The 18,840-nt window shown below is 40.2% G+C and overlaps 1 protein-coding gene across 1 annotated transcript in view; it reads right to left on the reverse strand.

The window, feature by feature from the left end:
- itgbl1 (integrin, beta-like 1) overlaps positions 1 to 18,840 on the reverse strand; it is a 223,897-nt gene that overhangs the window by 89,484 nt on the left and 115,573 nt on the right. Inside the window, exons 4-6 of the mRNA XM_060826498.1 lie at positions 8,538 to 8,660; positions 6,325 to 6,465; positions 1,185 to 1,325 (exon numbers count right to left, since the gene is read on the reverse strand). Of these exons, the coding sequence (XP_060682481.1) occupies positions 1,185 to 1,325; positions 6,325 to 6,465; positions 8,538 to 8,660 (405 nt within the window). The remainder of the gene's footprint in view (positions 1 to 1,184; positions 1,326 to 6,324; positions 6,466 to 8,537; positions 8,661 to 18,840) is intronic.

Raw genomic sequence — 18,840 nt, forward strand, 5'->3', positions numbered from 1 at the left:
TGGGCAGGAAGTACTGCAATTCCATGTACAAAAATACAATGTGACTGCAAATAGTTTTTACTTGATTTATCTTTGGAGTGATTCATGTTTCTAATTGACGAGGATCAGGAGAAGTGAGATGAGTCGATTAAATGCCCAGCACACTGCCCATACTAAGAGTTTCAGTTTTGCAAGAGACTGTGAGGATTATTATTTCACAAAGCAAGAAGTAGAAAGTCTTACACCTTATCCCTAGGACTTGAATGTTAAATTTCAAATGTCAAAAGGACTGCTCACTGGTGTGGACAAAAGCAAGACTTCAAATATATGATGAGGAGGCTTTGCATATTGACCATTCCCTGCACAAGGAACACTCAAGGTATGTGAAGAGTACATGGTTAAATAGCATTAAGGAAATGGGGGATATCTCCTTTTGTGAGGGTGGGGGAATTTGCCCTGTTTCACTAGGGTACCCCCGCCCCCACCTCCACCTCCACCCCTCTAAAGATGGGAATGCGTGGATGTATATACACACACACACACACACACACACACACCCACACCCACACACCAGGGGTCACTGATCCTTCTGCAGACTCACCTTACTCTATTATTCATGTTGTCTTCCTACTTGGGGCTGCTTGCAGTCACAGCGAGGGCTGCTACTGAGTTCTTACACTGCTGGGACAACACAGCTACCAGCCAATCATATTACCCAGTAGCTCTCAAGGGTGAGACTTCCTATCTTTTAGGGGCAGAAGTTTGACAATTACCTGGTTAAACGCTGCCCCCAACATGTTACCAATCATAATTACACTCAAACCTTCCTTCCAACACACATCCCCACAACTTAAAATTAACCCCCATGTTTCAATTGATGACCATTCATCAGAACAGTAAAAAGCTGCATAGCTAACTGATTTCAAGCATTTATAGAGAGAATGAATGGGGAAGGGGAACAGAAGAATGAAAGGGAAGCTGTGTGGCAATGTGGAAGATAGGACAGATTAAGTGACAGAAAGAATGATGCTGCAAAGCCAAAGGAAATGGCAATAAGAGATGTGAAGAAACATAACATTGGTCTGGGGTAACTGTGTTAAACACCAAAAGAATAATAGAGGGAAGCATGGTAATTGGACAACAATTTCCAACTTGTTTGAAAATAAAAGTCTGTATTGAATCTGTGCGATACAGAGTTTGTTTACCTGAGCAGAAACTATCGGAGTATCTGTCATATACAGCGTGGCAGTCTCTCTCATCACATTCACATGTTGCCCCATGAATGTCACCGTATTCACCACTGGGATCCAGGTCATAGCATGTACACTCACCACAGATGCAATTCCCTAAAGAAAAATCACAGCATGATTTGAGAAGGGTGGTATTGTGCTGTCATCGAACACGGCCAGACTATGTAATCCACATTTAACTACTGTAAATTATATTTATTATGTAGTCATTGAGAGTGAATTTCCTTTCTCATCCTCCCATCACAGTCTGTTGTTTAAGTGGCATTCAGTTCTGTCAAAAAAAACAGCAACCCATCTCATCCAAAGAGATCCCCAACTGATAGAATTTCTGGGCTAAACTTTGTCTTTGTTAACTTGAGTTATTAACTCCAAGAATTGTAAAATTTCTTTATTACGTCACATAATGCTTCTATTTTCTCAGTTTGACACACTATCTCAGAAGTTGGCTTCAATTCTGCTATCCTCCTTGATACCACCACACATGATCAAGTAAGTGCTCCTTGCTAACAAGGGCAGTCATTCTCACTTCACCTCTAGACTTCAGCTTTTCTGCCTGTGTTTAGATGACAGTGAGATGTGCAGCTGAGCAGCTCTGATGATACCCAAAACCCCCATCAGTGAGCAGGTTATTGATGAAGAAGTACAACTTGATGGCACTGTTGATGACTCTTGCCACAACCTTGCTAATGATTAAGAGTAGACTGATGGGGCAGTAATTAAGCAGGTTGAATTTTGTCCTGCTTTTTGTGGTGAGGAGGTGTCTGAGCAATCTTCCTTATTGTTTTGCAGATGTCAATTGTTGCTGTAGTGGAACAGCCTGACAAGAGGCGTGGTAAGGACACACACACACACACACACACACACACACACACACACACACACACACACACACACACACACACACACACACACACACACAACCTGGGTGCCTCTCTTTGGATTCCCCCGACATCCATTTGCTAACTTGCTGTTTCTCTCCTTTGATGTTTGAATTCTGTCTGTGGAATCAGAGGAGGCTAACTGCTACCATCTCAAAACAGACATGCAGCAAGCAAACATGTGGCATTGGCACAATGCCTAGCTCATTGGCCCAGCACTTGCTGACAGAGTGACAGTCAGTTTAATGACAACTCATTGACATTGATGTGTAAATGCTCCAGAAACCTGTGGCAATGGAGAGTTTCCCTTGGAGGTGTGAATCTCCTCATATTACAGCTGATTTGTTCCTCTCCACTGTCAGCCTTATGTAAACAGCCACCCATCCTCTATCTCCCCAAGGCTGTCAGGATATTGTTACATTTGCATGTTAATTACTTCTTAATATTGTTGCTGAAAGTTAGGGCTAGTATTCAATAGTGTAAGGGCCCTTTCAATAATTTGATTTCTGTTCCTGCAATGTCACTCAACCTCTCCAGCTCAGAGGCGGAGTATCTAAAACTGTAAAACATCATTTCTGCAATAGTAAATTGTTAGATTTCTAAATTCTTGATTTGAATTGTTTTTTAATCCTTCTTTCTTTCTTTATTTCTCTTTCTATCCCTGGTTTGACTCTAATTCCCTTGACTTTCTTTCCTGTCATTTTTTGTTTCTTTCCCAATCTTTCAATCTCATTGGTTAAGGAGATGGACTGCTTGTCTTATACAAAAGGCAATGGATTCACAACTTATCCTCCCAGCTATGAACAAACATAAGGCCACAATTAATACCCACCTGATGAACACAATTAGAACTTAATTGATAAACATTCAACATCAAATCCACCATTGCCTTTGCTGTTATATTTTCAGCTCATGTTTCCAAAATGTTAGGGTTCAAAAATGACCTCTAGAATTCTTATTATGTGGATGCAGGCCATTCAGCCTATCAAATCCACATTGACCTTCCAAAGAGTATCCCACTCAGACCATTCCTGCATTTCCCATGGCTAATCCACCTAGCCTGCACATTCCCAGATATTATAGGCAATTTAATATGGCCAATCCACTTAACCCGCACACCTTTGGACTGTGGGAAGATACCACAGCACCCAGAGGAATCCCATCCAGACACATTGAGGAAAACCTCACACATATGATCACCCAAGGGTGGAACTGAACCTAGGTCTCTGGCACTATGAGGCAGCAGTGCTAACCCCTGAGCCATTATGCTGCCCCATGTCAGTCCAGTTGAAGGATGAGGAGGAGATGTGGGCGGCACGGTGGCACAGTGGTTAGCACTGCTGCCTCACAGCGCCAGGGACCTGGGTTCAATTCCCGCCTCAGGCGACTGACTGTGTGGAGTTTGCACGTTCTCCCCGTGTCTGTGTGGGTTTCCTCCGGGTGCTCCGGTTTCCTCCCACAGTCCAAAGATGTGTGGGTCAGGTAAATTGGCCATGCTAAATTGCCCGTAGTGTTAGGTAAGGGGTATATGTAGGGGTATGGGAGGGTTGCGCTTCGGCGGGTCGGTGTGGACTTGTTGGGCCGAAGGGCCTGTTTCCACACTGTAAGTAATCTAAAGTAATCTAATCTAAAAAGGTCTCTCTAACTAACATGGACTGCCAGGTGATGCACCACTTCTACAGTCATTATACTGAGTTGTCACTTTGTACTTGTGCCTGTGTACAAACAAGTACAGCAAATGCCCTGCCACCTATCCTGTGTAGGATTTTGGGGTTCAATCAGATTGCATTTAAAGGAAGTATGGGGATGGGAGAAGGAACGTTTTTACTCAGAAGATCGTACTGAATTAGAACCCATTGGTTTTGAGGGTAGGGTAAATGGAAATGGTCAATTATTTCTCAGGTAGGAAAACTGGACAGGCATTTGAGATTAGCTTTCAGGGCCACAGGAACAGAGGAGAGGCAGAAAGGCATGTGAGTGACTGGGTTGCTCCACTGAGAGCTGATATGGACTCGTTGTGTCAAAAGGCCTTCTTGAAGGCTGTAATGACTATTTGACAAAAGCATTCATTATTTTATTTCAGAAATGCAAAGTTCAATCTCAATGAAACTGTCCCGGTGACACAAAACAATAACTGGAATCAAACCTGTTCCACCTTGAAGTAGTGCTCATGTTAGATGTGTTCTGCTGCTGACAATTGTACAAGATAAAGATCAGTAAAGTAATAAATAATGGTGTGGGCTGTGCACACCTCCTGATCTGTACATGATGGTGAGATATTGAAAGAACTTTCATTCATCTCTGCAAATCACTGTAAGGCACTAAAAGCCATCCCCTGCAATTATAGAACCATAGAAATTTAGAAAAACGCATGAAGCAATTTCAGCTCATTGAACTTGTGCATTGCTGGTTTTGCCATAGAGAAATCTGTGGTACCTCCTTTTCCCAGAACTCTCCACGCTGTAACGATTGGCACCTTCAAGTGTGGGTCTTAAAAACTTTAATCATTCGTAATTCAAACACTGACAGATCAACTCCAAGCAAAAAAATTGAGGCAATTACTTATGTGAATTACAAGGAATAAAATATAGAAACGGGCCATTCAGCCCACTAGTTGTGCTGGTGTTTATACTATAAAAGAGCCTCCAACCATTGCCCCCTTCACTCACCCAGTCGATATTTCATTCCATTCATTTCTCCCTCATCTTCAATGCATTTATACTATTCAACGTAACTATTTAATGAAAATGTTTCTGCTGAATTCTGTAATGGATTTAGTCGAGACCATCACCTGCCCATAGTCCCTAGCTTTAATCGCCTTACAAATAGAAACATCCTTATTTTGATTTAATCCCTGCCCTCCCCTCTCACTTTTTTGACTACCGCAGCATTGACCTTTGATGTGAAGGGCACTGCTTGTCACTGGTGACTGTCGTGTTTCCTTTCTTCCTGGTGGTGGAAATTGAATAAAGATTTGTTCACCTGTTATCTCTCACTGTGTCTCACACCTGCACACACACAACATGGGTGCTGGAGAAAAAAATAAGCACTATCCAGTTAGGTGGTAGTGTTGGGGTAAGGAAAGAAAATCGGATTTATTGTGTACAACACCACAGTAGGTTAATTGAGAAAAAAGATTAACCAGGAGATTTAGAATCTCTTCAGTTCAGGGAAAAAAAATAGAAACATCCAATCAGCCATAACACTCAGTATTTTAAAGACATCTATTGAGTCAACTCTTATCATTTTCCTTTCCAGTGAGAGAACCCTAGGCACTGTTTAAGCCCAACATGACTGTCTTCCCATCCTACTTCATTCCATTCTAACTTCATCCCATCTACAAATCTTCACTGGGTCTTTTATGACTTCTTCTGATTTGCTTAGCAGGTCTACTAAGAAATAAACACTTTGTCCAGGGATAATCACATGAGCTGTGAGAGTAAGAAAAGAGCTCACACTCATGGTGTTCATGGTGTTTAGAGCTCACACTCATTGTGCTCATGTCTGATAGCACCATTTTTAACTAATGAAGAAGAATACCCTCACTAGCCCAGCATGGTATCAGTGAGAAAGATACTTTGCGTCTTTGATTTGCTTTCTGACAAAAGAGGATGAGTTTAATTTTGAGTACTGTATCTAACACTTGTGAACACTGGCTCAATGAGCTGATTTCAAACTGTTTTGAGACCTGCCGATAATTAACACACACATTCTCAGACAAGGCTGAGAGTATTTTTTTCTTCTGTTATGGTATAACGAAACACTTTGACGTTGGGAAACTACAATCCTTGGTCTTCACTTGCACTGCATAATAGTTTCTTGGCTAGAAGCCAGCTCAGGAACATTCTCAATTTTCACTGTCATTCTGGGGTAGCCAAGTAGAACAATGTATGAAATGATGCTCTCTCCCACTCTGGGTTTCCGTCTTTCACTGTCTCTTTCCTTGTTCTTTGCATTCAACATATCCATCAGCCTCTTACTTTTGGAGTAAAAGCAGTAATCAGAAAATAGCAATCCTGCTGGGTTTTGAAATTTTCTTTTACTGAGTTAAGTCTTTAAGAACCACAATATAATCGTTGATGTGTACCCCAGTAACTTCAGCTCTCATTATACAAAACTGAAGCAATCAGAGCAGAAGTGGATAATGTAATTTAGTCTAAATTCCAAGCTTCATCATTAACATTTTTGTTACATCTGAACTGTTTTGAAAGACACACCTCGGTTACTGCAAATCTTGCCGTCTGGTGACATGCATTTCCTTTTGCTCTCCCACGGGGTAATGTCACACTGGAATTCACATTTATCGCCATGCCAACCAGGCATACAGTAGCAGTTACCACAGTAACACTTTCCATGCCCTTAAACCACAAGAAATAGTGGGTAAAGCAGCAAAACTAAAATTTAAGACTATTTCAACAATATTTAACTAACGTTTTTATTTCTCAGATTTCATTTCACAAAATACCCTTCATGATTAATTACAAAATAATTTGACACACTTGCAGACAGATGTCCAAAATGGTTTTCAATTGTCACATAAATAACAGGTTTCTAACATTAAGAAATTCCCCACACATAATCCAACTATTCCACAGAAGTAGTTAAAAAACTAAAATTAAATTCTGGTTAAGGTGTAAAATTGCACGAAAATTGTCCATAGTAAGTGATATGTTTAAATGGCAAGGGGGATGGATTGTGAATCTCGTCAGAAAAATTGGATTGCACCAATAGGATTTTAAGTAATTCAATAGGACCTTTGAATATTTTGCTAACAAGTCCAACAATATAATGGAGTTTCATAAAATATTACCTGGACAATAATAGATAACATAACAATAGTATCTTGCATTTGTACAGCACCTTTGAGAGAGATGTGTCACAAAGTGCTTGACAAGGGGGAAACTGGATAGATGAGCTAAAAGATATATTAGAAGGGCTGGTTAAAAGCTTAATGAAAGAATGAGGGTCTACAGGAAGGCTTGTAATGAGTTTGGTGGGGATTGAAGAGATGAATGGTTTTAGGTATCGACTTTATGATGAGGTCTTGTGGAGCAATATGTAGCATAGCTGCCTCTGAGCCAAAAGCTTTGGGTTCAAGTCCCAACTGGGAACTTTTTGCCGAAGGAAGGTGTGTTCAAATCACATTGCGTCAACCTGCCAATCTTCAGCACACCCCAATGATAGGCGATAATGGCAGGAGAGAAAGCTGGTCAGCCAGGTGATGGAAAGAATGTTGGATTCTCCACTGCCACTATCCTTAGCTCAGGATTACAACAGGCATGTACCTGCTGTCATAGCAACTCAGACTTCCTGTATGAGGCAGTTCAGAGGAGGTTCACTAGATTGGTTCTAGGAGTTTGTCTTATGAAGAGAGACTTCGGCTTATGCCCTCTGGAGTTTAGAAGAATGACAGAAGATCTTATTGAGATAAATACAATGCTAAAGGGGATAGACAAAGTAGATGCAAAGAGGCTGCACTCTCAAGTGGGCCAATCTAGAATGAGAGGTCATAGTTTTAGGATAAGAGGTAGCAGATTTAAAACACATGAGGAGTAATGACTTCCCTCAAATCGTGAATCTGTAGAATTCACTACCATAGAATATGATGGTTTCTGGGACATTGAGTAAATTTAAGGAGGAGATATACAGATTTTTAATTAGTAATGGGTTGAAGGGTTATGGAGAGCGGGCAGGAAAATGGAGTTGAGGGCGAGGTGAGATCAGCCATGATTCTATCAAATGGAGTAACAGGCCCAAGAGGCTGAATTGCTTATCCTACTCTTAGTTTTTGTGCTGTTATACTCTTATATAAAGACCAATCTATAGAGGAGGCACGGAGACAGATAATGCTGTGAAGGCATAAGTAGCTACTCTTTGTCATTGAAAATAGAAAGAATTTTGAGCTATATAAGATAAAATAAAAGTCTGATTGCATTTAGCTTAAATTTCACCATTTATATATGTATATTAATAACTGACTATAGAGAAAAACATTAAAAAAGGAAAAAAAATTGAAAAGCATTTACAAAAATTCATCATGAGCAGATAATCTAACCAATAAGATAACTTTGAAAACACAGCCCTCAGTTGTTAGAAGTTTGGATAGAAAGAATAGCATATTTCCACATGTATTAACTTAACAATTCATCAGAATTGAATATCCAACCGTGTTTTGTAAGGGAACAGAATTTTTAAAACATTTGTGAAATGCCACAAAATAATCCAATAAATTTTATCTTCAGTGAATTCAATCCCTTTCAGCCTTATGCACTTCTGATTCTTCCAAAGGTTGTAACTGCAGAAAGCTTGGGGCCACTTTAACAAAATGTCAGAGGCATGTTTACAGAAATAACACTACCGAAGATTCTATTTTCACTTTAGCAACCATGCAGAATGCAGCACTTGCTGAAATGAAATATTAGGTATGCACCTCCACAGATCTCGCCAATTTCATCGTCAATGCATTCTTGGTCGTTGCACTCACAAAACCTTCCATAAACCAGTTTGTCAGTCCCAGGATTGTTGCATATACACCTGCCACAGTGACAGGTACCTGGAAAATATGAAAAGAAAGGAGCAGTCATTTTTATTTTGCCAATTCATTGCTTGCATGAATTCCATTGTTTACTGCATCATAAAATAGATAAATAAAACTTGGACTAAATATAATCTGGAAGCAGTTATAATACAATTCTACAAGTACTTCCTCCTCTCTACAACTTCTCTGACTGTAGTACAGATTCCTTTATTCGTTTATGGCATATCTGTGTGCCTGTCTGTGGCAGCATTTAATACTTATCCCTATGCGCTGGATAAGGTGGTTGTGAGCTGCTGTTGGTGCTGTTGCAGTCCACTTGGTGTAGGCACCCCCAGAGTGCTTTTGGAGGGGGGTGATAATGAAATAACGGTGGTACAATATGATATATATGTGCCACAGTGTGGGGTTTGGAGAGGAATACACAAGGAGAGGCTACTGCTCTTGACCTTTTAGGTGGTAGAGGCTCTAGTTTACAAGATGCTGTTGTTGAAGGAAGCTTAGGAAGAGGAGTGGGCCACTCGGCCTGTCAAGTTCTGCCTGAACCTCTGGATCTTTCCCACACTAGCTCCATATCCCTGAATGTCATTAGTCTCCACAACCCCATAGATTTTTGTCCTAAAATCTGTTCAATGTTTGAGCGTCTACATCCTGTTGAGGTAGAGAAGTCCAAAGATCCTCAGAGTGAAGAAATTCCTCTTCAGCTCTCTCATCAATGTCTGGCCCCTAGCCTGAGATTATGTTCCTTGGTTCTTGTGTTACCAGCCAAGGGACATTCACCTTGTCACGCTCCATAAGAATGCTCTAAGTTTCACTCAGATCCACCTCTCATTCTTCAAAAACTAAAGGCAATACTGATGCAATTTCCTCAATCTCTCCTCAACAGGTAATCCCACTGTCTCAAGGATTAATCTGCAGAACCTCCATTAAACTTCCTTAATGGCAAATATATTCTTCCTTAGCTAAAGAGACAAAACTTTACAGAATACTCCAAATGCAATCTCACCAAAGTTCCACAGGACTGTAGCAAAACACCTTTACCTTTGTACTTTAATCCCTGTGCAATGAAGGCCAATATACCATTCAGACTCCTAATTGTTTGATGCAACCACACACCAACTTTTAGTGACTCATGGCCAAGGGCACCCATGTCCTTGTAAATACACACACTTTCTATTTCTCAAATGAAGAGATATTCTGCTTTTTTCATTTCTTTCTTACCAAAGTGAATAATGTTACACTTAGAGACATGAAATTCTGGTTTACACACCTTAGCCCGTTTAGTTAATCTGTCCAACTCATCTTGAACCTCCTTGCATCCTCCTCATCACTTATGTTCCCATCCACTTCAGTGTAGTCAGCAAATTTTGAAATATTCTAATTGGCCCCACATCCAAATCATATTAACAGATTGTGAACATCTGTGGCCCTAACGCGGATCCATGTATGAGCTCCATTGGTAGCAACCTGTAATACTGAGAATGATCTATTTATTCCTACTCCCTGCTTTTTGTCTATTAACCAATTCTCAGACAATACTTTTTTTAAAAAGCACAAAACAAGACAAAAAAAACACCATTTCATCACCTCTATTCTGATGATGCCACCTTTTGTATAGCATTCTCAGAAATGTCCACCTTTTTCCTCAACCGAGGATTCCCTGCCCTGTGCTCTCAGTAATGTCTAAGCTATTTCTTGCTTTCTGCCCTCACCCCTTGTCCCCTCCTGCCATCAATACTGTTAGGGACCCCCTGGTCCTCATTGACCACACCCAGCAGTCTCTGCATCCAAAGGAACATTAAGCCGCCATTTCTGCCACCTTCAGTGGGATGCCCTTAGCAGATGCGTATTCTCCTCCCCTCCCTTGTCAGCATTATGCAGGGACTGTTCCATCTGGGACACCCTGGTCCACTGCTCCTTCACTCCCAACATCTCCCCACACTCCCATAGCAGCTTCCTGCAGAAGGTGTAATAGGTATCCGTTACTTCCTCTGTCCTCATTATCCAAGGCCCCAGATACACTTTCCAGATGAAGCATCAACTTACCTGAACTTCACCAGCTCAACCTAGTCTGCTGTATTCACTGCTCACAATGTGGTCTCCTCTGCACTGGAGAGATGAAAGGCAGACTGATTTCTGGAACACGTATGTTCATTCAGCAAAAATGACCCAGAGCTTCCAGGTGCCAATCACTTCAACACAGCACCATGTTCCCTGGCCAATGTCTGAAACTACTACAGTGTTCTGGCAAAGCTCAGCACAAGCTGGAAGAACAGCATCTCATTTACCATTTGGGGACCTTGCAGCCTTTAGAACTCAGTATCGAGTTGAATAATAATAGAGTCTGAACACCTTCTTCCATATCTTTTACCCACCACACCCCAAACCCTATGATGACATGCTGTTTTCATCATAGTCAACCCATTTTCACCTCCAATGGTCCTGATTATCAGCTTTTGTTTCTCTCTGATTCATCCTTTTGTCTGCCTAATTACTGTTCTTTTTCCCTGGGCTCCAACTGTAATCCAGGTGTTACGTCTTTGATGAGTTACTGCAGTGCATTATAAAAGATACACACTGGTGCACGATATGACAATGTTGAAGGGAGTACTGTGGAAGGTTGATGGCATACCAACCAAGTGGAATGCTTTGTCCTGGATGGTATCAAGCTTCCTGAGTGTTGTTGGAGCTTCACTCATTCAGTGTAGTATATTCTATTACACTCCTGACTTATAACATTTAGATGTTGGACAGGCATTCAGGAGACAGCAGTTAGTTAATTACTGCAGAATTTCTAAACTCCAACCTGTTCATGTTGGCACAGAATTTATATGGCTAGTTCAATTTTGTTTGTGGTTTATGAGTAATCACCATGTTGTTGATGGTGTGTGAAACAGTAATGGATAATGTAATTGAACATCAAGAGAAGGTGGTTAGATTCCCCCTTGTTGGAAATGATCATTGCCAGGCACTTGTGGGGTGCAAATGTGACTTACCATATATCAGCCTAAGCCTAGATATTGTCAAGGTCTTGTTGCACAATGACACAGACTGCTTCAACATCTGAGGAGTCACGAATGTTGCTGAACATTGTGCAATTGGCATTAATCATCCCCATCTTAACGTATGATGGAGGGATGGTCATTGATGAAGCAGTTGAATACAGTTGAGCCTAAGTCACTTCTGAACCAGGAAGCCTGGGTTCAAGTCCCATGTGTTTGAAACAAATGTAACAATATTTCACAACACATTAAGTTGAAAGTATCTACCCTGAGGAGCGCCTTGGACTGACATGATTGACCTCGAAAACCAAAACCAATGATAAAGATTCATTATACTGTCTTTGACTCTCTGGCTCCTTAGTTGAGTCCAGCACAAATCAAACAAACAGGGAATTCAAGGGAAATTCCTTTACCCAGAGAGTGAGAAAATGTGAGATTATGCATTTTGGCAGGAATAGTAGAAGAGCTACCATTTAAATGGAAAAAGACTGCAGAAAGTTCCAGCACTAATGGGTTTGGGGGTCTCATAAGCACTAAAGCACAAAAAGCCAACAACCGGGTTCAGCAGGTAATAGGGAAGGCAATGGAATGTTGGCTATTTTTTATTCACTTGCAGGACATGGGCATTGCTGGCTGGTCAGCATTTACTGCCTGTCCCTATTTGCCCTTAAGAAAATGGTGGTGAACTGCCTTTTTGAACCACTGCAGTTCATGTGTTGTAGGTAGACCCATAATGCCCTTAGAGTAGGAATTCCACGTTTTTGACCCAGTGACGGTGAAGGAATGTTGGTACATTTCCAAGTGCGGATGGTGAGTGGCTTGGAGGGGAGCTTGCAGATAGTGGTGTTCTCATGTATTTGCTGTTCCTTGTCCTTCTAGGTGGAAGTGGTTGTGGGCTTGGGAGGTGCTGTCTAATGACCTTTGGTGAGTTTTTGAAGTGCATCTTGTAGGTAGAACACCCTGCTGCTACTGAGTACCAGTGGTGGAGGGAGTGGATGCTTGTGGACATGGTGCCAATCAAGGGGGCTGCTTTGTCCTGGATGGCGTCAAGCTTTTTGAATGTTTTTGGAGCTGCACCCATCCAGTATTCCATCATACATCTAATTTGTGCCTTGGGGATAGTGGGCAGATTTGGGGGCAACAGCAAATGAGCTACTCACCACACTTCCTAGCCTCTGACATGGTCTCATAAGCCACTATGCTTTTGTGGTGAGTCCAGTGAGTTTCTGGTCAATGGTAACCCAAGGATGTTGATAATGGAGGATTGAGTGTGGTAACACCCTTGAATGTTAAAAGGCAATGGTTAGAGTGTGTTTTATTGGAGAGAGTCATTGCCTGGCATTTGTGTGCTATGAATGTAACTTGTCACTTGCCAGGCCAAGTCTGAATATTGTCCAGATCTTGTTGCATTTGAACATGGACTGCTTCAGTATCTGAGGAGTCACAAATGGTGTTGAACACTGTACAAACATCGGCAAACATCCCCACTTCTGATATGGTAGAGGAAAGGTCATTGATGAAGCTGTTGAATATGTTTGGTCCCAGGACACTATCCTGAGAAACTCCTGCAGAGCTTTCAATATGGTCAGAGTGGATTAAAAGGGTCTGATTCCTTGCTGTATGACTCAATGCACTATACCCTGGAGCTGAGATAACTGACTTCCAACAACTAGAATCATCTTCCTATGTGCCAGGTATGACGCCAACCAGTGGAGAGTTTACCCACTGATACCCATTTTTTGCAGTTTTGAGCCCATCATCTAAAGAAAGACACCCTTCATTGGAGGCAGGCCAGAGAGGATTCATGGGGTTGATCCTGGTGTGGAGAGATTTCTTATGAGGAAAGGTTAAATAGGTTGGGTCTATACTCATTGGAATTTAGACGAGGTGAACGTATTGAAATATACTTTTTTCTTAGAAAGTTTGATTCCCTTATTGTAGAGTCTAGGACCGGAAGGCAAGGGTTAAGTGTTCACCCAGTTAGGAAAGAGATAAATAGGAATTTCTTCTCTGAGAGGGTAGCGAACCTGTGGAATTATTTACCCCAGAGGGCAGTTGACGTTGAGTTTATAGGTATATTTGAGGCTGAGCTAGACAGAAAGGAAATAAGGGCTATGGGGACAAAGGCAAGAAAGTAGATTTGAAGATTATCTGATCAGCCATCATTTCATTGAATAGCACAGCAGACATGCAGGACTTTTACTTGTTATGGTCTTATAGTAAGAATGTTGTCCTTATACCCATAGGGAGTGGTTGAGATAAATAGTACAGACACGTTTAAGGAGAAGCTTGATAACCACATGGGGGAGAAAGGAGTGTAAGGGTATATTGATGGGGTAAGATGAGTGAGATGAGAGGAAACTTGTGTGAAGTATGAACTAAATGCTCTGTTTTTCTGCTGCTGGTTTAATATAACTCTACGCAAAATCTTAAAACTGGAATTTCTTTTATCCACCTTGCTTCTGCATACTATCCACAGACAATAAAAATTTGAAGTCATGACAGCTTATGTCTCTAATTCATTAATGTATTCTCATCCATCTTTTCAACATTGGCTGTGCCCAGCTAAACTTGGTGACTCAAATTATTCTTTCATTTGAGGTAAATTCTGCAACTAAAGATAAACACCATTTAAACAATTGATTAAAGTAGCGAATTCTGAAAGTCTCTTTTTTTATGAAGGCAAACACTGGCATACTCTGCCAAGCAATTACATCTATGTTGTAAGAAACCTGGTGGTCAAGAAAATAAGTGTAAGTCTACAATTATTGCTGGTTGAACATGATAGTTTTTTGACAAATTCCGTTTCCCTGTTTGAGTTCTGAGATTCAGATCTCTTTCTTCCTTTACAATAGTTCAATTCATTCTACCCAAAGGCAGGTGCTTGACTCATTGCTTGTCGATGTGTCATCTGGAACTGTTTCCCTTCTCAGTGGTAGTTTGTCACTGCCTTTCACTCTCAGGGCCTATGAGTTATTCTGAAGCGCAATTAGCCATCTATCCAACTGAGCAAACACATTTCAAAGGGGAAGCGGATCTCTGTTTTAAAAGGGGAAAGAAAATCGCACGGTTGAATGGAATAAGCAAGAGGCTTGGGACTAACGGGATAGCTCTCTCAAAGAACCAACAGACTAGGCCAAATGGTCTCCTTCCATGCCTTTTGATTCTGTTCTATGATTTCCTGAGCAGGGTATAAAATGTTGCAACGTTATCCATTTATGTGTAATAAACAATGATTTGGATAGATTGCCATCCACTAGAAAACTGTAGCCAAGTGCTGAGTACATTTTGAAAATAATTTCATTGAAAGGAAATAGTTTACTATTCATTAAAATAAGCTGGCAATAAGAACATGACATTACCCTTCAAATGAAAAATGGGAGAAATGTCATCGATATTTATTGTAGAAACACAGAGCTTTGAAAGATATATGTCCTATGGTTGCAATTTCATTTGTGGTGCCTTAAAATACCAAAATATCATAATGTACTCACAATAATAATCTATTCAATATCTCTATATGCAATTAGCAAATCACTGGACAGATATAAATATCAAAATAATGATTAATCTTGCTGTGAATGTCGAATCAGCTGAAGAGTTTTAAACAAAATGGGAGTAAACTGGGATTTAGCAACAAGACAGAACATCACATGGTATCTACAACACAGAAAGAGGTTCTTCAGTCCAATAGTCAATGCTGATGTTTGTAGTCCACATAAGCCTTCCATCCCTCTTCATCTCACCCTACCAACAGACCACACCATGATTCTTCATTGTGGATTGGTGCATGTATGTTCTTGATGGAACTGGACCATGGTCCATTTGGGCCAAAAGTGACCTCACTGAACTACAACTACAACTGAAATCTGCTGAAATTCTGGAAGACATTGTATAACTAAGAAAAGCACAGGAATAAGACATGAATGCTGAGGTTGCAGAAAAATACAAGGTATTAATGAAAGCAGCAACTATTAAGGTGATTAATGAAAAATTGTTTTGAACTTTTTAAATGCCGACAAAAAAGGACCTTCCCAAAATGATACCATGGATGAGGGTGCTTAGTCATGGAAAGACTGGAGAAGCTGGGGTTATATTTTGCCATCAATTCATAGAGCATAGGAGGTCATTATCCATCCATGATTCAAAGAGCTATCCCACTGCTTCTCCTCTGTTTCCATAGCCCTGAAAATGTTATCCTTCAAGTTAATAATTAATTTCATTTTGAAAGTTGCAGTTGAATCAGCTCTCAATACAGTTTCAAAATGGTGCAGTCCAAATCTGGAAAACTCACTGCATGAAACAAATTCTCTGCAGCTCATCTTTTGACCTTTTTGTGATTATATCGGAATCCCTGTCTTTGGTTATCATAACTCCAGCCTGTGAAAAGAATTTCTTCTTGTTTACACTTTCAAAGGCACTCATAATATCAGATCTCCCTTTAATTTTATCTACTTTAAAAGAGCACAAGCAAAACTGGAGAAATATATTAATTTCATATATCGAATGTGTCAATTAAAATCAAGTTTCGGCCATTTCAGCCCCTCAGACTTTCCCCACCATTCAGTAAGATCGTGATTGATCTGACTACTCCACATTCCTGCCTGCCTTGATAACTTTTCAACCCCTTGCTTATCAAAACATCCATCTAGTTCTACCTTTGAAATATTCAATGATTCTGCTTCCACTGTCTTTTGAGGGAGAGAGTTCCAAAGATGATCGGTTCGAAAAATACTCCACAAACGTTTGTCCTAAAAGGGCAACCTCTTATTTTTAAACAGTAACCCCGTCTCTAGATCCTCCGACAGGAGGAAATATTCTCTCCACTTCCACTCAGATTTGTTGAAAAAGGAAGTTCGGAAATCCTCTCTAAATCCACCATGAAGCACCTTCAACAAGATCTTTAATAAGAAACAATCAAATATTGCTTTTCTCACTTGCCATTAAGTTTCTTTTTGAAATAATGAGCAAACTCCGATCTATGTGAAGCACAAATGAATCATTTGGTTCCTTCTCTTGGCATATCTCCAGACTACAATCTTGCTAAATTTAGCCTAAGGTATGAAGAAAACATGGCAAAAAATAGAAGAACAAAGTTAATATCCAGGATTGTGCATAGGAATTTTAAACACTAACTTTTATTTTTAAGAACTTAAGGTTTAAAGTAATTATTTGGACCGGGAGTAATTTATTTTACACATCTGGAGTCCAAATCAAATGATGTATGGCCTAAATGAAAGCAGTTTTTTTTTGCACTACATCACTTATCCCTGGACCAATCTAAAATAACCTTTTTCTTGGAATTGCAAGCAGAACATCTTAGAAATGCTCAGTAGTCAGGCAGCTTCAGTAGACAAAGAAATATAATTACATTTTTCCAGTTAATTGCCAATTGCTTTTCATCAGAACAGTAAAATTAAATGTAGTTTTGATGAACTGTGGGAATGAAAGGGTTGCTGAAGAGGTGGAGGTGGAAAGGAACAAAAGAGAGGTTTCTGTGTTCGGTTGGAATACAGGAGAGACAACATAACTTCATGGAATGAGATTTCAGATTTTGCCTTGTGTTACTATTAGCAATAGTCATGGTTCAACTAACTTGATAATATTAATTAACATTAACATTTGCTTACACAGATGGCTCTCTGGTCATGATCATTAGTTCATGCCAAATAATTCTCACTACTGTCTGATCTTTAGAATAATTATTATGCTCTGATAGAGTAGAACAAGATGACAGAGCTATTTCCAAATATCCAGGCTGAAAGTATGAGTGAGAATGATGTCTCAACTTCTGCTTTCAAATATCATAACATTTCTTTCATTACTTCTGTAATCATTATCCCAATATTTTACCACTTTTGTTCAAAATTCCAGAATATTGCTATTTTAAGTCCCATTTGTTTGTGCTCACTCACTAACCGATACTTACTTGCAGTCAAGCAGAGCTGCATTTTAAAAATCTCATCGTTGTTTTCAAATGCTCGTGTAGCCTTGCCCCTCCCTACCTCTGCAATCTCCTCCAGCCTCACAACACTCCAAGATTTTTAAATCAAACAATTCTGGCCTCTTGAACATCCCCAGTTTTAAATCACTCCAAAATTGTTGACCATTCCTTCAGCTGCCTGGGGTTTTAAACTTAGGAGTCCTGTTTTCTAAATGTCCCTGCCTTCCTGCCTCACCTTATTCCTTTGGATGGACCTGAAAACTTACCTCTTTGGCTAAACTTCCAGCAATCTATGCTAATGCGGCCCAATGTCAAATGTGCTATATAATTTTGCTGCAAAGAATTTTGGGATATCCTATTATATAGAAAATGCTATATAAAATATATGTTGCTATTGCTATACATGAATTCACAACTAATCTTTTACTCTAGCTGGTAAAACTGCTAAGATAACTAGTTACATTCAGTTACAATGAATCAGTGAGTAGATAAGGATATCATCAAAATGTGTGGTAGTAAAAGACATTTGCAGGAACTGTATCCAGCACACAAAATAAGCAAAGTATTATCATATTTTTTTCCTGTATATTGCTAATGGCAGTTAAGGGGTAATACTATGGATGATGTCTGAAGTGTGTAAACAAAAGAAACCTGAAAGCAACTATGAGAGGAAGTAAGGGTGACAGGAAGTAAGGGTGAGAGAAAATAACTGTGAGAGATTCAAGTATGGCAGAAAACAAAAATTTACAGGGAATCAATGGCCTGGTTGATTATTCATCCAGGGACCCTAGTAATGATCGGGGGGTCGGGGGGGTGTAGGGGAACACCCATGTTCATATCCCACCATGGCAGATGGTGGAATTCGGATTCAATTAACAGTCTGGAATTAAGAGTCTCACGATGGCCATGAAACTAATGTCAATTATTAGAAAAACCCATCTGATTCACTCATGTCCTTTAGGAAAGAAAACTGTCATCCTTACCTGGTCTGACCTACATATGACTCCAGACCCACAGCAATGTGACTGACTCTTAACTGCCCTCTGGGTAATTAGGGATGCACAATAGATAACACCCTAGTCAGCCACACCCACATCGAATGAATTTTAAAAGATGACCGAAGCGAGTATGACCGAAAGGAAAGGCCAGAGGAAATGACTGAGAAAAAACAGCGAGTATGGCAGGAAGTGGATAAGAAAAAGTAAGTGTGGCTCTCAAGCATTTGACATACTACAGGTGACTGGAGCTAAAC

The sequence above is a fragment of the Hemiscyllium ocellatum genome, chromosome 6 (genome assembly GCF_020745735.1).
Source record: "Hemiscyllium ocellatum isolate sHemOce1 chromosome 6, sHemOce1.pat.X.cur, whole genome shotgun sequence".
Classification (NCBI taxonomy): Eukaryota; Metazoa; Chordata; class Chondrichthyes; order Orectolobiformes; family Hemiscylliidae; genus Hemiscyllium; species Hemiscyllium ocellatum.